At 36.0% G+C, this 18248-nt stretch overlaps 1 protein-coding gene across 2 annotated transcripts in view; it reads right to left on the minus strand.

The window, feature by feature from the left end:
- Mcu (mitochondrial calcium uniporter) overlaps window positions 1–18248 on the minus strand; it is a 183134-nt gene that overhangs the window by 13490 nt on the left and 151396 nt on the right. For both annotated transcript variants that reach the window (XM_078040598.1, XM_078040602.1), the window contains 2 exons: window positions 10571–10741; window positions 9370–9474 (listed from right to left, as the gene is read on the minus strand). In XM_078040598.1, coding sequence (XP_077896724.1) covers window positions 9370–9474; window positions 10571–10741 — 276 coding nt within the window. The remainder of the gene's footprint in view (window positions 1–9369; window positions 9475–10570; window positions 10742–18248) is intronic.

The following is an 18248-nucleotide window of genomic DNA, read 5'->3' on the forward strand; positions in this document are numbered from 1 at the left end:
TTCTGAGAAAATTATACAGTATTTCAAATTAGCAAATACAAAGGTAAAAATGAAAATAATTTCACCCTAATAACCCTAACCCCCAGGCTTCTTCCTCTTGCCACATTAACTTTTACACATTCCTGTTGAAAAAGACAGAGACAGATATATGGGCCTCATATCTAAAGGGCATAAGTTATAAGAATAAGTGAAAGAGCAAAGGATTAAATTCCTTGATTCAATATTCTCTACTGTGAGTAGTATGTATTTTCAGAAATCTAAAAGTTATGTTTTCAAAATCTAATAAAAACTCAATCTAAACTATCAAATATATTTTTAAAAAAGTGCCAAATACAAAGTTTTTGTTTAAGAATCTTATTAGCTTTAAATGTGATGTTTTGTTAGCCATAGCATAAGGTCAGCCCTCTTCTAAGCCAAAGTCAGAATTAACCATATATTTCAAATATTCTTCGGGGATGTCCTTTAGGACACTTATCACATAAATTCAATTAATGAGAAAATCTGTAAAAGGGGAGAAAATTCGACTAGAGAAGAGCTGATGTGGTAAAATGGGATAAAGCACTTAGTACAGCATCTCTCATGCTTCAATTAATGTATGTTGAACTAACAGGAACAGATAAAAGCAAGAATACTCTGAGTTGCAGAGGTCACCTAAGTCAACAGGGTCTTCTTCATACCACAGTTGCAGTTCACATTTACATATGATTTGAACTTTCCAAAGTCACTAGAAGAGGAAATTATCCAGAATGTTGGTGGGAAGTGGTGGAGTCCGTGTTTCCTGATTCCCAGACCTGGAGCTGAGTTACAGTGCTTTTACTATACTTTCTATACAGATATTTGTATTTCTCCCACTGCTTAGTTCCCTGTCAAAAAGACACTTCCTAAAGGAGGTGTAAATTACCTATGGTGAATAAAACCCTTTCACAAATATTTTCCCATGTTATCCTCCAGATGACAGCATGAGTAAGCTTGATGCCCACGATAGATATAAGAACGAGGAATGTGAATCCTAGAAAGATAAGATTAAGAAACCTTTTGTACTGATCTCCTCACTACAGAGGGGAAAGAAATCAAAATCTAAAAAGTCTAGTAATGATATTCACAGAGTACCTGGAGCAGGTGGGAAAAGATCTGGCTGGTGTGCAATGTCTTTCCTACTCTCTGCCCCTTCTTTCCATTTTAACTTTTAGTGCTATGACACTGTATCTGCTTAGAAATCTAAGAGAAGAAAGGAGGGAGAGAAGAAGGAACCCAATGAAACAAACTCTCTCTTCTCCTTTTCCTGGTGAAGCATGGTATGTGAAAAATGCCCAGATAGTTAGGAACAACCATTAACTGAGGATCTGTAAAATATGAAATCAGCTTTGGCATTTGTGTCACAAGGAAAGCTAAGTTTGTTAGACTATCATTCACTGAAGACTTCTTAGTTTAAAAATTAATTCTTTCATAGTTCTACTATATGGGAAATTTATTTTTTTTCTGTCATTTTTTTCTTTGGTTTCTGGGTATATGTTATAATCAGAAAGTTCTTTCTCACTCCAAGATTGTAAAAAAATTTTTCTCTTTTGATTCTTTCAGTGCCTTTAATCATTTTCTTCTTTAAAATTTAAGCTTTTGATCCATACACTCTCTTTGACATAGGACTTCTAGAGATAACAGATTTATTTTCTCATGTATGCATGCATATACTTCCTCTCATAAATTCAAAGTTATGTGATGCTGTTTATAGACTGTAGCAAAACATGAAAACAACACAAAAATTTGTCAGTAAATTATGAAATACGAAGTTAAATGAAAGGTGATGTTCATACAATGTACAACATGGCAACTGTGAAAAAGCATGAAGAATTCTTTATATACTGGTATGTTAAGACCTTTATGATCTACCATTAGATGAGAAAATAGTTTATTGTTTCTTGTATTTATTTATTTTGTGTGTTTGTGTGATATTGGGGATACAATCCGGGCCCTTACACGTGCTAAGTACCCTACCACTGAGCTACACCCCAGTCTTATTTTGTTGTTGTTGTTGTTCTTATTTTGAGGCAGGATCTCACCAATTTGCCCTGGCTGGCCTTGAACTTGCAATCCCCTTGTCTCAGGATCAGGGGATTATAGGCACTAAGTCTTGCAGTTTAATGGTTTTTAAACATGGTAAATCTGCTAAATTGGTATTATGTTTCCTGCAGTATCCTTCCCTGTATTGTCCTGAATCAGGGTTAACCAAAAGAGAAATTCAGGGGAGATTGGAAGGTGAAAGTGAAATAGAGCCTGAAGGGTGTTTAGTAGTGAGACAGATACACAGGTGTCTGCAGATATCAGCTGTGCCTATTCTCCTCTCTTCTTTTCAACTGTTACTTCTGTTGATTATCAGCAAAATAGGGCCACATTGAAAGGCAAACTTCTAAAGATGTCCTGTTCAATATGGTAGCCACTAGCTACATTTGCTATTTATAATTTATTATTTATTTATTTATTTTTTGGTACCCGGGATTGGACCCAGGGGCACTTAACTCCTGAGCCACATCCCCAGCCCTTTTCCATATTTTATTTAGAGACAGGGTCTCACTGAGTTACTTAGGGCCTTGCTAAGTTGCTGAGGCTGGCTTTGAACTTGTGATCCTCCTGCCTCTGCTTCCAGAGCCCCTGGGATTACAGGCATGTGCCACCACACCTAGTTATTTATTTTTAACTTATTATTTATCTTGAATTGACAACTAATAATTATGTACATATATTTGTCACATACTTTTTTGGAAATATGTATACATTTAATGGCTAAATTGAGCTAACATACTTTTTTGTGGCTTTCTTTTGTTTGTTTGTTTTTTTTGTGGTGAAAACACAAAATTTACTCTGAGCAGTTTTGGAGAATACAGTGTTGCTAACTGTAGTCACCTTGTTGTACAGCAGATGCCCTAACTCATTCCTCTGAACTGAAATTTTGTATTTTTTTTTAATATTTATTTTTTAGTTTTAGGTGGATACAATATCTTCATTTGCTGAGGATCGAACCCAGTGCCTCAGGCATGCTAGACGGGTACTCTACCACTGAGCCACAACCCTAGCCCCTGAAATTTTGTATTCTTTGACTGACATTTCCCCAAACTGTTACACGTTGCTATCTAAATTAATTAAGATTAAATAAAAATTGAGTTCCTTAGTTACATTAGCCATATTATAAGGGTTCAGTGGCTAAATGTGACTGAGGGACAATGCAGAAATGAAACATTTCCAACATCACAGAAAGTTCTACTTGATAACACTGAAGAATTTCTCTTTCTGTGCTCCAACAGTTCTACCCTAAAAATGGGATGGGCCTGGATTTCCAGGTTCCCTGTCACGTTTTGATTTGCCCACCTGTGCCACTGCTTCAAAATTATTGGCCTTCTCTGACTGTCCAAGTTCCTCTTTTCCTTTCCAACTTCTACTTCTTCATCTTCATCTGCAATTGTACAAGGTCTTACTCCCAGATTAAATCTTTTATTCCATAATAATCATGTAGTTTTGTTTTTCCAATTGAACCCTGACTGATACAGTATGTATGATATGTTACTATTTGCATAAAAAGAGAAAAACATGCATTCGTATTTGCCTATAAATGCATACAGTGTCCTGGCAGGAGACTTAAGAAACCAAGAACAGTGCTTGATGATGCAGAGGAAAATGGGTAGTTGGGGAATAGAAATGAGAAGGTGACTTTTCCCCAAACTCCTTTTAGACTTTGGGAGTTGAACCTTATAAGTATATTATCTATTCTAAACAAATAAAAAATAATATGTATAACAGCATACTTTCTAATAGCAATGAAAAAAGAGAAAATAATAAACCACATGATAGTTCACAGATGTTCAATTTGAGGCCTGGCTGAATATACAGTTGTTATCTTTCTGATTATGCATCAGTAAAGTGCTGGCAGACTCAAGAGTTTATGCTTTATATTGTCAGGTTTTCTTGACAGGAAAAAAATGGTTCCAAGGTACTGTCATAGTGGAGGAGAATAATAATCACAAATCCTTGGCCCTGAAAAATCTGCCCACATACTTAGAGATGAAGTTATAGAAAAAGGGAAAATAAATCTGAAAACAGCTTAACAATAGCACTGTGGATGATTAGTGTTATACTTCACTAAAAGGCAATTAGATGTTTATTAATGTTACTGTACAGGCTGTTGATTCCGGGATAATTAAGGTACAGAAAGACAGGGGAGACATGCTTATATAACAGGCACTGAAATTTTTTTTTTCACCCACAAACGTGGTTTGGGAAGGATTTTGGATATTTGGGCTCTAATGAGGCAATCATTATTGTTGGTATTTGGTTTGTCTACTCAACTTCTTTGCTTAAATAATTTATATCATTAAGAGAGAAACAAGGTCTTCAATATACTCTGGATGATAAATAGGAGAAGGGATTTAGTGGTACCAATCAGACTGATTCTCCTTAGCACAAAAAGTATGTTTTCTAATGTAGAAAGCCCTGGGTTAATTCTTGTTCTCTCTCTCTCTCTCTCTCTCTCTCTCTCTCTCTCTCTCTCACACACACACACACACACACACACACACACACACACACACACACTCTCTCTTTCTCTCTCTCTCTATCCTCTAGTGATATAGGATATGTTCTCTCTTTTTCTAAGAATAGGAGAGAGGTAGTTAATTATTACTTTGGCATAGACTGGGTGAAGGGCTTTTTGTGATCCTTTCTAGAATCTTCCTTCCATTTTAGGTTTAATTAAATTCTGAAACCATCTAAATGAGATAGGTTACTCCTCTCGTCCTGCAGTGGTTAGAGAGGAATCCAGTTAAATACAGCTCTGATTACTAAAAGAAGGTTATGGAGGACTGGGGTTGTGGCTCCGTGGTACAGCGCTCGCCTAGAACATGCAGGGAGCTGGGTTCAATCATCAGCACCACATAAAAAAAAAATAAATAAAGGTATTGTGTCCAACTACAATTAAAATAAAATATATATATAAAAAGAATATCATGGAGCTGCTAGCCTTACTGTTATGATATGTTTCCTTGTTCCAACTTTGGTCAGGCTATCAACACTTAAGGATCCACAACACCTACAAACTTCCAATCTCACATAATCATGGAATGTTGCTATATTAAACCCTATATGAATAAGCCTCTGGCCTCAGTGCCTGGTATAAGTATGTGAAATTATAGTTTATATGACACTCATGGGGTATTTTTAGTTCCAAGATTTCCATCAACAGGGAAAAAAACAAATGAGAGAATGGGAGAGAGAGAGAGAGAGAGAGAGAGAGAGAGAGAGAGAGAGAGAGAGAGAGAGAGAGAGATATGAATGCTGGGTAAGATGGCACACACCATAGTCTCAGGGAGGCCGAGGCAGGAGAATTGTAAATTCAAAGCCAATCTCAGCTACTTGGCAAAACTCATGTATATAAAACCCCTAGTATTAATCTTCATTATCTGACACTCAAAGCCTTTATACTGCCTTCAATTTCTTTCCTCCATTTAGCCTTCTCTAAAGAGTTACAATGTGGAAAGGGGAACCTACTTACTCACCAGAATAGACTGCATCCTTCCTAAATACAGAAATTCAAACTGTTCTCTTACTTTAATGCACTCAGTTGAAAGAGATCGGTGGTGCCTCAGACACCAGCAGCACCTCCCTCAATAAGAGACAGGAATGTGGTATGTGGTAAGTAAAATTAAAACTTGTTTTGCACTTTATTAAGTTTTTTTTTCCTTTACTGTAGTTTAAAAATCAGGGAAAACAAAATGGGGACTTAAACAATATTATTTGAGTACCTATGAGAGATCTCTCATAGGCTAAAAGCAGAGTTAAGAGCATTTTGATGTGTGAATTTAAATGTTGAAAAAATTTTTAAAGTTGGCTGGGGATGTAGCTCAGTGGTAGAGTGCTTGCCTAACATGTACAAGGCCCTGGGTTGGATCCCCAGCAATGCAAAAATAAGTAAATAAAAAATAGCATACATAAATAAAGAGTCTTTTAAAATTCTACAAGAATATTGCTACTGATGCCACCAAATTTTACTCTTCAATTTGCAATTTTTCATGTAAATTACAGACTTTTGACCCTTGCAAACCTCAGACCTTAAACTACTTCACAGAAGAGGTTTCTGAGATACAAAGAATGAGCTGTTAGGGCTGCCAACACCAGTAAATAAAATATAAATAATTCCCCGATTATTTTCTTTCTTCCTTGTTTTTTTTTTTTGGTACCAGGGATTAATTCAGGGGTGTGTGACCACTGAGCCACATCCCCATATTTTGTATTTTATTTAGAGACAGGGTCTCACTGAGTTGCTTAGCCTCACTTTTGCTGAGGATGGCTTTGAACTTGCCTCAGGATCCTCCTGCCTCAGCTTCCCCAGCTTCTGAAATTACATGTGTGCGCTACCGCACCTGCCCCATTTTAATTTCCTACCTTAGCTTTCCTTATTTGTCCTGGAAATAGCCTGTCAAAAAACCAAACAAACAAACAAACAAAAACAAAAACAAAACAACAATAAAACGAAACAAAAAACCCAAAACATTCATTTTTGTTTGAAAAATACAATATTAAACAAAAGTTGGTCAGTCATAGTTCAAAATACCTTCAGTTTGTGACAACATAACATGTGGAAGCTTATATCTTAATTTTTCTTATTGTTACACTTTACACAGGAATTATCAGTCAACTTTTAAAATGTTAGCAATACAAAAGAAAATTGAAACAGAATGAATTCTTTAGGTATTTCACAAAATACACTGAGTATAATAAGGCCTGTACTTCTGTTATTTTAGAGAATTTCTAGGAATAAAGAAAAATAACACATAAGCATAGTTGACAGCTAGTGGTCCCTGGTCTACATGTTCAGTTATTCCAACTTAAAATCTGATTCAATAAAGTCTTTTTTTTTAAAAAAATATGTTTTAGTTGTTGATTGATCTTTATTTTTATTTATTTGTATGTGGTGCTGAGAATTGAACCTGGTGCCTCACACATGCTAGGCAAGCAGCAATCTAACACTGAGCCACAACTCCAGCCCTCAATAAGATCTTATTATTTAGTTACCATCCAGTTACCATCTCAACCAACTGAACAAAGAAGAGAATGTGGCCTCTCAACAACCAAATGTTACTACAGTTAACCTGTTTTGTTCCCTAATGTGGAAGGACCCCCTGAGCTGATGGGGAATACAAGTCACAGAATCAAGAAGAACTGAGAGAAGAGACAGATCACTTCTGTTTGATTGGGCATCAGAGGAAGAAAGAATAGAGTCATCAAGATGTCATGGAGGAGCTGACAGTGATAATTTTGACATGAGACAATAAGGAGTGAGGAAGTGGGAGGAAAAGGCATCTTATGCAAAGGAAGCGTGAGCAAACAGAGATGGCAAAGAATGGAGCACAGTTCAGAAAACAGCGAAGGAATCCAGAATGAGGAAAGGCGAGGAAAAGAGAACCATTAGACTATAGAGGTATTTAAAACTTAGGCCTTCAGTTGGAACTTTTTCTATTTGGGCTCACATGATCCTCCTGTCTCAGCCTCCTGAATGCTGGGATTACAGGCATGTGCCACTAGGTCTGGCTAGATCCAATTATTAAAAGCAGGTTCAAAAGCAGGAAAGTCCTAGGAGGCTGATTGAAGGAGCAGTGTGCAAGGGGTATCAACAGCAGTAGGAATTGACAATGAATATCAAGGACAAAGAGAGAAGTGATCCAAAAAGATACAACTCAAAATGATATTTTAGAGGGTTATTTAACATCCATACTGTGCAGAGTCATATTGGAGCTAAGAATGAAAATAAAAATGGTAATATTGACTCTTTTTTTAAAAAAATTTTTTAGCAGTATATGGACATGATCTCTTTATTTTTATGTGGTGCTGAGGATCGAACCCTGTGCCTCATGTGTGCAAGGCAAGTGCTCTGCCACTGAGCCACAACCCCAGCCCTAATATTGACTCTTTTAAATTTTTGTATTTTTTTTTTTTGCACTAACTTTGTTTTTGCTTTTCAAGTAGGAAATGGTGCATGCCTATAGTTCCATGGGAGGTTGAGCAGGATGATTGCTTGAGGCCAGCCTGGGCAACACAGAGAGACCCTCTGAGAGGGTCTCAAAATAGAAAATAAAAAACAGATTGAGATGTGGCTCAGTGGTTAAGTGCCCCTAGGTTCAATCCTTGGTACTAAAATAACAAAAACAAACTCTCCTTCCCCCCAAAATCCCCAAAACAAACAAACAAAAGGAAGAAATGAAAAGAAAAAAAGGGGATTAAAATGTTATTTATCTTGATTACATTAATTATATTGATTATTAAATACCAAAGATGGTGTTCTCTTAAAATTTGTACCTTAGGTGAGCACCTTACTTTTTTCACATAAAAGCATACATATTTCAAAAGTTTCTAATGACCACTATTGTAAAGAGGGTTCTCACTTAGGATTTTTAAATTTTGTGTTGGTGCAAAAATGATATGCATTCAGTAGGAGCCACAGTCTGAACCTTGACCTTTTCCTGGGCTAGTGATGTGCAGCAGGATGTACTCTGTGATGCTGGGTGGCAGCAGCAGTGAACTGCATTTCCCTGTCAGCCACGTGACATGAGACTAAATAACCCACATCTGCAGTGTGTTATATTATTGTTTTATGGATACTGTGTTTGGGGTTTTTGCATCCCATCATGTCTAAAACACCCATCTGTGAGTGCACATGAGATTGTCAACATTATAAAGCGGGCTTTGTGTTAGACAGCTGTGTCCAGTTGTGGGTTAATGTGCATATTGTAGGCAAGTTTAAGGTAGACTAGGTTAAATTGTGATATCCAGTTGGTAGGTGTATTAAATGCATTTTCAATTTACAGTATTTTAAATTCTGATAGGTTTATAAACCCCATTATAAACCAAGGAGCATCTGTACAATAATTGACTTTCAGACTAAAGATTAAGGCACTTAAAAATAAATAAATGAAACAGATGTTATATCAAATGGGAATTTTTAATGCCTTATTTCATATTCTTTTCAAGACAACAGAGTTCAGTGCAGTGGTGCATGTCTATAATCTTAGCTACTGGGGAGGATGGGGCAAGGAGGATGGCAAGTTCTAGATCAGCCTGGGCTTACCAAGGCTCTGCCACAAAAGAAGAATAAAAAGGGCTTGGGTTGTAGCTTAGTGATAAAGTGCTTGCCTAGTATGCCTAAGGCCCCTGGGCTCAATTCCTACTAACACCAAAAAAAAAAAAAAAAAAAAAAGGAAAAAAAAGAAAAGAAAGAGAGAGATTAATGCCAGTTACAATGTTTAAGAGAACATGGAAGCACATAAAATAAAGTTCTTCCCCAACACCCTTCCTGCCTTATGAATGCTACTTTTTTTTTTTTTTTTTTACCTCTTTTTGGTGGTCGTACATGATATGTTAAGTCATTAATGACCAGTTTAAAGTCATCAAGGAGGAGGAGGTCTATTCCTGTTGAGGCAGCAACTCGAACACCATCTGTGAAAATTTGAAATTAAATTTGTCATATGCCCATAATTATTCAAGAATGGTCAGGAAAAAGCAATCCTCAAAGCAGGTTTTTAAAATTATCTCTTCTCTTCTAAACTTCAGTTAATCTTCTGCTTCACACCCCAGCTCTATGGTCAAAGTTCAGATTGTCTGAAGCTCTTTGTTCATAGGTCTCAAAAGTGATTTAACATTTTTCCTGCAACTGTATTAACACGTGAAATAATTTCTGATTATATATTTTAGATGTCAGTTGGAAATCTAGGGTCACTGAGAAAGCTAAATGGACTTCTTACATTTGTCTACGATGGAAGCTGGCTAAGTTAATTTTTAAAAAAGCCAATGTTTTCTAGCATATGGTGCTTTTCTGTATACTCAAGATTCGTTGCTAATTAATTCAGCAGGGATGGATGATAGGGTGAGCCAAGTACACCAAGTTGGTCTATTAATTATATTACTAGATCAGTTGGGCATATATTTAAAATACTTAAAACAGAAATGTGGCAGTTGTTAATAACTGAGCAGGTAAAAGGTAAATAGGTACTTACTATATTAGTTTTTCAATTTTTTTGTAGGTTTTGAATTTTTCAAAAGAAAAAAATTTAAGGCACTTAAAAATAATTAATTAAACATGTTATATATCAAATGGGAATTTTTAGTGACATTTTATATTCTTTTCAAATTATATACTCTATTTATGTGAAAAAACATAAGAAGATCTAAAAAGAAGATCTAATATTTCTCCAGAGATGAGGGCTCAACTATTAGAAAAATTTATTCAATGCCTAAGGTACTGAGAAAGGTCTCCATAACATAAAATGTGATTTGACTGCCCATCCTTGCCCATGGCATTATGTGTGAGTTGCTTTAGAATGAGACTCCCTGTGCATATACATTTGCTAAAACTGAATAATTATACCCTGAGAACTACTGGGAGAAAAATTGGTCTCTTCTGGCACTTGCTAAGCAAAAAGCTTTCTAAAATTAACAGTATGATATTCTTTCGCAGTGACCCATGTCTGTATGTCTAGAAATAGTTTGGGGAGAAATGAGAGCATGTGAAAATTAAAAACGAAGGTGACTGTACCTGGAGAATAGATCGCAACTCTGTCAATTCCCCGGTCCTCTTCTTGCAGTTGCCGTAAAAACACACCAACCGAGTCTGAGATAGGTTTGAGTGTGAACTGGCAGCGTTCACGCCGGGATGGTAGCCTTACAGATATCACTGGTAACCCATTTTGATAAACCACTGTCACATCTGAATGGAAAAGATACACAAATATATGATAACTACATTTTTAAATAAGTTAAAGCCATATTACTACTATTTTTTTCACATGGAGTCTATTATTATTATTAGTGTGGCTTAAAATGTTTTCAGAGAGTGTTTATGACTATGCCCTTTAGCTTTTAGTTGTAGAGTCAGGGAACTGGCTACGGAAGATCAAAGAGACCTAAGGAATTTATTTTTTGGATATGAAAAAAACAAAGAAATAAAGAAAATCAGGCATGGAATTGTCTTCTGGGTGTGAAACAGAGGCATTCTCAGGAATAAGAGGTAGAGTTCTTGGCACTGGTGAATATAAGTCCTGGTTCCATTAACATTTTTAAAAGTAGCCAGGGACTGCAGGGCCAGACTCCACAGCCTATTAAGAGGTGGCTCTTGGATTCCAGGGCTTTAAAAAATCACTAGGGAACAATATCTTCTTAAAATACACTAATAAATTAGGCTCATGCTCAAGGAGTAAACTCATTATTTAGAATACAATGTTATTCCAAAGCGCCTAAGAAGCATTCTCTTATACAATATTAACATATGATATAACCAAAACTAACTCCTTTCATGTCCTTTGGACCATCATCCTGAGTTTAGCCAGAAGCCATAACTCAACTATTTGAGATTTTATAACAAAAAGTTATGAAGGAAAATATTACAAGCTATAGAATTAAAAGGATCTTCTATAATTGAATGGCAAAAATTTCTTATTTCCTTGTTTTTTGTCCTTAGTAGCCTTGATTTAGAGTCTTACTCTATAAAATGAATGTCAACATAATATCCTTTCAGAATACTTTTCAAATGAATTTTTAAAATAAAGTTTTAAACCAGAAAATTTCACACAAGTAACTAAACACTTAAAATTGTTGGCATGAAGAAGAAGAAGAAGAAGAAGAAGAGGAGGAGGAGGAGGAGGAGGAGGAGGAGGAGGAGGAGGAGGAGGAGAGGGAGGGGAAGGGAGGAGGGGGAGGGAGGAGGGAGAGGAGAGAGGGGAGGAGGGGGGAAGGGGGAGGGAGAGGAGGAGGGGGGAAGGAGGAAGAGGAGGAGAAGCTTTGGAGTCAAATTTAGGGTTGAATCTTGGCTCTGTATTTTTGGGGGTTTGTGTAACTTCTCTGAGCCTCACATTTGCACATATAAAATGGGTTTAATCACTAAGTCACTGAGCCATTGTGAGAAATAAGTAAAACAGCACACCATCTGATACATAAGTGATAATGTTTCTTTATTTTCTCCTTTTAAGAATTAAAAGCTGCATTCCACCATGCATCCAAGGATTCATACCCCTCAAAATTAAATAGTTTGGAGAAAGGTGAGAATAATTGGTCTGGAGATTCCAAAAGCATCAAACTTTCCATAATTGTCATTTACATTTTATTTCCTTGCCCATTCTAATAATGTATAAGACTTACAATGAATACAAAAACTTCACATTAGAACATTTCATGATTTGAATTAAAAAAATAACTCTTAGAGCTTGCAAATAACGAAATACATTTTTCTTCTTCTTCTTTTTTTGGTGGTACTGGGGATTGGACCCAGGGCCTCGTACATGCTAGGCAAGCGCTCTACCAACCCAACTACACCTCCATCCCTAAAACATTAGACTCTTAATATATTTTAAGTGGACATTTGATGAATTTTGAAACAAGAATTAAGATAAAGAATGTTTCTATTATTCTCCCAAATTTCCTGAGTTAATTCCAGCAAATGACCTGATTTTTGTTACCACAGATTATGTTTGATTTTTTTTTAAAGATGGACACAATATCTTTATTTATTTTATTTATTTTTATGTGGTGCTGAGGGTAGAACCCAGTGCCTCACACGTGTGAGGCAAGTGCTCTACCACTGAGCCATAACCCCAGCCCCTTATGTTTGATTTTATAGTATTTTATGTTAATAGAATCACACAGCATGTAACCTTTTGTACTGGGTTTCTTTCCCTTAACATGATTATGCCATTTGTTGATGTTGTATGTAAATATAGCTCTTTTGTTTGTGAGTAGCATATCTATATAGAGATATCACAATTCTTTATCCATTCACATGTTGATGGACATTTGGTTGTTTTAGTCTTTGGTTACTATAAATGAAGCTTTTATGATTGTTTGCTTAGAAGTCTCTGTGTGGATATTTTCTTGGTATGGTTGGCCCTCTGTATCTGTGGTAGAATCATATGCGTATCAAAAATATTTGAAAAAAAAAACTGCCTTCACTGAACATGTACCCACTTTTTTCCTTGTCATTATTTAATAAACAGTACTGTGTATAACAACTGTTTACACAGCATTCTCTTTGTGTAGGCATTGGGTAATCTGGAGATGATTTGAAGTATAAAAGAGGAGATGTGTAGGTAACATGCAAGTACCACACCTTGCTATAAAAAGGAATTGTGTATCTGTAGATTTTGGTATCTCAGTGTCTTCCTGAAAAAAATCCCCTGCAGGACAGAGAGAGGACTTTTACCATCCTTTTACTTTTAACCTATCCATGTCTTTAAATTCAAAGTGGGTTTCCTGTCTAAAGCATATGGGTTTTGCTATTTTATCCAAACTGACAATCTGACTTTTAATTAAAGTATGTATATGGGGCTGGGGCTGGGGCTCAGCGGTAAAGAGCTCACCTGACATGTTCGAGGTGCTGGATTCGATCCTCAGCACCAGAAAAAAATAAATAAATAAAATAAAAGTATTGTATTCAACTATAACTAAAAAAATTTTTAAAAATTATATATAAAATTTGCATTCAATATAATTGTCAGTATGGCTAAGTATACCATCTTGCTGCATACTTCTTACTTGACTTAACTGTTTTTCCATTTTCCTCTGTTCTTTCTTACCCTTTCTTAAAGATAAACTGAATATTGTTTATAATTATGTTAATCTCTACCGTTAGCTTTTAATTATACCTTCTTGGGTTCTTGGGTTGCTTTTTTTTTAAAGGGTTACTGTCAAGCAGGTGTTGGCAAACTCTTTCTGTAAAGGGCCAAATATTAAGTATTTTAGATTTTATAGGTCTTATGATCTGTTCAACTACAAACTTCCACTGTTGTGCAAAAGCAGCCCGTGGGCAATATGTAAACAAATAGGCACAGCACAGCTGTGTTCCAACAAACTTTCTTTACAAAAAGTAAGCAGCAGGCTGGGTTTGGCCTGTGGATCATAATTTGCTCAACCCTGCTTAGTTAGGGCTTATAATACAAACTAACTTATTATAGTCTATCTTCAAATACTAGCCACTCACTTCAGATACAGTTGGAGTCTTATAACATGTGTCCCCTGCCCCTGCTGCAGTCTGTGTGCTACTGTCAAGGCATTACTTTCACCTTGACAACTGATTATATTTTTCATAAATTTTAAAATGAGAAAAAATTATATTTATCCTTTGATACTGACTAACCCTTCTGTATAAATCTAAATTTACTTCTGGTATCATTTTCTTTCTGTCTAAAAAACTTCCTAAACATTTCTTGTTGCACAGGTGTGCTGACAAGAATTATTTCTGCTTTTGTATGTCTGGAAAGTTTTCATTTCACCTTTATTTTTGAAAGATAGTTTAATTATACATAAAAATTCTAGCTGACATTTATTTTCCTAAGCACTTTTTTTAAAAGATATTTTTTTTAGATGTTGATGAACCTTTATTTTAGTCATTTATTCATATGTGGTGCTAAGAATCGAACCCAGGGCCTCACACACGCTAGGCAAGTGCTCTACCACTGAACCACAACCCCAGCCCCCTCAGCACTTTTAAAAGAACTCAATGATATTGCCTTTTTTTGCACGTACACATTAAGAAGTTTGGTATATTGTTATCTTTGTTTTTCTATGTAACACATCTTTTTTTTCTCTCCCTGCTTTTCACATTTTCTCTTTATAACTGGTTTTCAACAACAAAATTAGGGATTGAATCCAGGGGCTTTCTACAACTTAGCCACATTCCCAGCTCTTTTTATTTTTTATTTTGAGACAGGGTCTTACCAAGTTGCTGAGGCTGGCCTCCAACTTGCTAGCCTCCTGCCTCAGTCTCCCAAGCAGCTGGGATTATAAGTGTGAGCCACCAAGCCCAGTGGTTTTCAACAACTGGACTGTGGTAGGCTTTGCTTTTCTTTATAATCATTCTACTTGGAACTGTTAAATTTTTAAGATCTGTGGGCTTATAGTTTTCATCAAATTTTGGGAAAAACTGACCATTATTCAAAAGTTTTTTGGTTTCTGCTGCTCCCAGGATTCCAATTATACTTATGTTAGAGTGTGTGATGTCGTCTCACAAGTCCCTGAGGCTTTCTTCATATATTTCAGGTTTCCCCCACTCAGTTTCATTTTGGACAGTTTCAATTGCTATCTACTTCATACTCATATTCTTCTGTAGTGTCCAATATTTTATTATTCTATCTTCACTGTTTTACATTTCAGATATATTTTCATCTCTATAAATTCCATTTCCCCTTTGAATATAAAGATCATAGTTATAATAGCAATTTTACATTTTTGGCTGTTAATTTCACCACTTGTGTCATTTCTATATCTGTTTCTATTGACTCATGGGGGCATCTTTTCTTGCTTCTTCATATGCACAGTTATTTTGGGGTGCTGATTATACATTTTGAATTTTACCCTCTTGAGTGCTATATTTTTTATGTAGGTAAATTATATACATATTATATTGGTTCTTTCAAGACTTTAAAAACCTCTTTTATGATAGAGGTAAAGAATCTTTTCTTCTAGGACCACTTCTTGGCCCCAATTTTCAGGTGTAGTTCTTGGAGTCTCTATTGAAGATCCCTGTATTATTATTAATTATTATTATTTTAGTTTTAAAAATTTGTTATTTTTAGTTATATATTATAGTAGAAGGTATTTTAAGTATCATACATACATGGAGTATAACTTCCCATTCTTGTGGTTGTACATGACATGGAGTTAAACTGGTCATGTATTAATATATGAGCATAGAAATTAATGTCTGATTCGTTCTATCAACTTTCCTATTCCATCCCCTCTCCCTTCCCCTATCCCCCTGCCCCCCGCCTGCCATCCAATCAGGTGAACACCCCCTCCACCATTGTACTTCAGCATCTGCATATCAGAGAGAATATTCATCCTCTGTTTTTTGGGGGGATTGGCTTATTTCACTTAGCATGATATTCTTCAGTTCCATCCATTTACCAGCAGATACCATAATTTCATTCTTTATGGCTGAGTAGTATTCTATTATGTAGATGGAATACATTTTCCTTATCCATTTATCTCTTGAAGATCACCTAGGTTGGTTCCATAGTTCAGCTATTGTGAATTGAACTGCTATGAACACTGATGTGGCTGTCTCACTGTAGTATGCCGATCTTAAGTCCTATCAGCATAGATCAAGGAGTGAAATAGCTGGTCAAATGGTGGTTCCATTCCAAGTTTTCTGAGGAATCTCCACACTGCTTTCCATAGTGGTTGCACCAATTTGCAGTCCCATCAGCAATGTATGAGTGAACCTTTTTCCCCACATTCTTCCCCACATTTATTGTTACTTGTGTTCTTGATAACTACCATTCTGACTGGAGTGAGATGAAATCTCAGTGTAGTTTTAATTTGCATTTCTGATTGCTAGTGATATTAAGCTTTTTTCATATATTTGTTGCCTGATCATATTTCTTCTCTTGTGAAGTGCCTGTCCGTTTATCAATTGGGTTGCTTTTTAGTGTTAAGTTTTTTGAGTTCCTTTTATATCCTGGAGATTAGTGACCTGAAGTGCGGTGGCAAAGATTTTCTCCCATTCTGTAGGCTCTCTCTTCATGTTTGAAGGTCCTGTAGTTAATGAGGTTTCTCCGCTGGGTTCAATCCCCAGAACCACATTAACAACAACAACAACAACAAAGTGAAAAAGATAAATAGCCAGGCATCCACTCTGGCTGAAGGGAAAGAAAATTATGGCTGGTTCTATATGAGCATTGAGATTCATTCATTTTATAGCTCTTGATAAATGAATTTCCTAGGAGGTTGTTCTAGCTGGTCTTACAGTTTAGAATTCAGCCAGAGCCTCATGGGATGCTATGCAGATCTGTGAAACTCTTCATAGCTCCTTCCTCTCTGGTTCTTTGCCCACAAATTCCAGGAACCTTGTTGTTCACTAGCTCTAATCTTTAGGCGTCTGGGCTCTGTTTCCTATCCTTGTTTTGCAGCTTGGAAGCTTCCTCAGGCTGTAAGCTAAGGTAATGCAGGGGTCAACCACTTCTTTACATTTTCTTTGGGGAATCACAGGATTGTGCTGCCTATTGTCCAGCATCTGAAAATAGTTGCTTTAGATATTGTGTCTATGTTCCAGTTGTTTGTAGCAGAACAGAAGTTCCTATAGCAGTTAATACTTCATGAACACATGATTTGAATTTTTACATAAAAATTAAAAGAAGGAAAGTCTAAAATCTCCATTGCCTTGTTCCTTCCTGCAAAATTTGTTTCTTAAGGAAGAAGAGGTCAATATAATAATATGGGCTTGGTGTGGTAGCGCATGCCTGTAATCCCAGAGACTCCGGAGCCTGAGGCAGGAGAATTGCAGAGCGGCCTCAGCCACTTAGTGAGGCCCTCAGCTACTTAGCAAGACCCTGACTCAAAATAAAAAATAAAAAGGGCTGAGGATGTGACTCAGTATGAGTGCCCCTGATTTCAATTCCTGGTACCACAACAACAGCAACAACAATATTACACAGCATGAAGTATTTGAAAATTTGCAATATTTGAAAGATTGATCATTTTCCTTTTCTAAAGAACCCTTAGAAATGAATCCAGTGCTCAGAGTTCCTCATACATGAATATTTTTCTCTTCTATAGTATTAATAATGGTGGGGTCATAAAATTAAGTGATTATTATTAACCTGGTATTCTTTTTCACCTCAATTATCTTCTTTCTAAATGTGAAAATGATCTATTGACCACAGATCTCAAGAAGCACAGAGAGATGAATTTAAATAAAAGATAAGAATTTTGTGAGTATTAAACACCTAACAATGGGAAGATTTCACTAAAACATTAGTTTCACAGGTAAGTGCCTAGAGGTTACTGTTTTAAAATAACTGAGACAAAGTCAACAGAGAAAACGAAGGTCTTTTGTACCCAGTTTAACTTCATCCTTTAAAAGGACATCAAGACTTTCATGAAGACTGACATATGAAAGCTTTGAGTAACTCTGCATGGAGTAACACATTTTCCAGCTGAAAACCTTTATTTAATGCTGCTTTTGAAATAAATCCCCAGGTCCTCTTCCTACATACTAGATTGTGATGTAAATGTTCAATTTCTTGGCTTACAACCAAAGAAGAGCAATTACCAAAGTTCCCCAAGTTTAAGAATATACAAAATAAATGGCTGAAGTGAACAGTCACAATGAACATTTACCATAATGACCACTGTCAGCTACTTTTCTCTGGAGTGAAGTCTTTTAAAGTGTAAATTGCATCAAGAGGCTCTTTGGTTTACATTTTTTGATCTTTTGCTTTGATTTC

This window comes from Ictidomys tridecemlineatus, chromosome 1, assembly GCF_052094955.1.
Source record: "Ictidomys tridecemlineatus isolate mIctTri1 chromosome 1, mIctTri1.hap1, whole genome shotgun sequence".
NCBI classification, from domain to species: Eukaryota; Metazoa; Chordata; class Mammalia; order Rodentia; family Sciuridae; genus Ictidomys; species Ictidomys tridecemlineatus.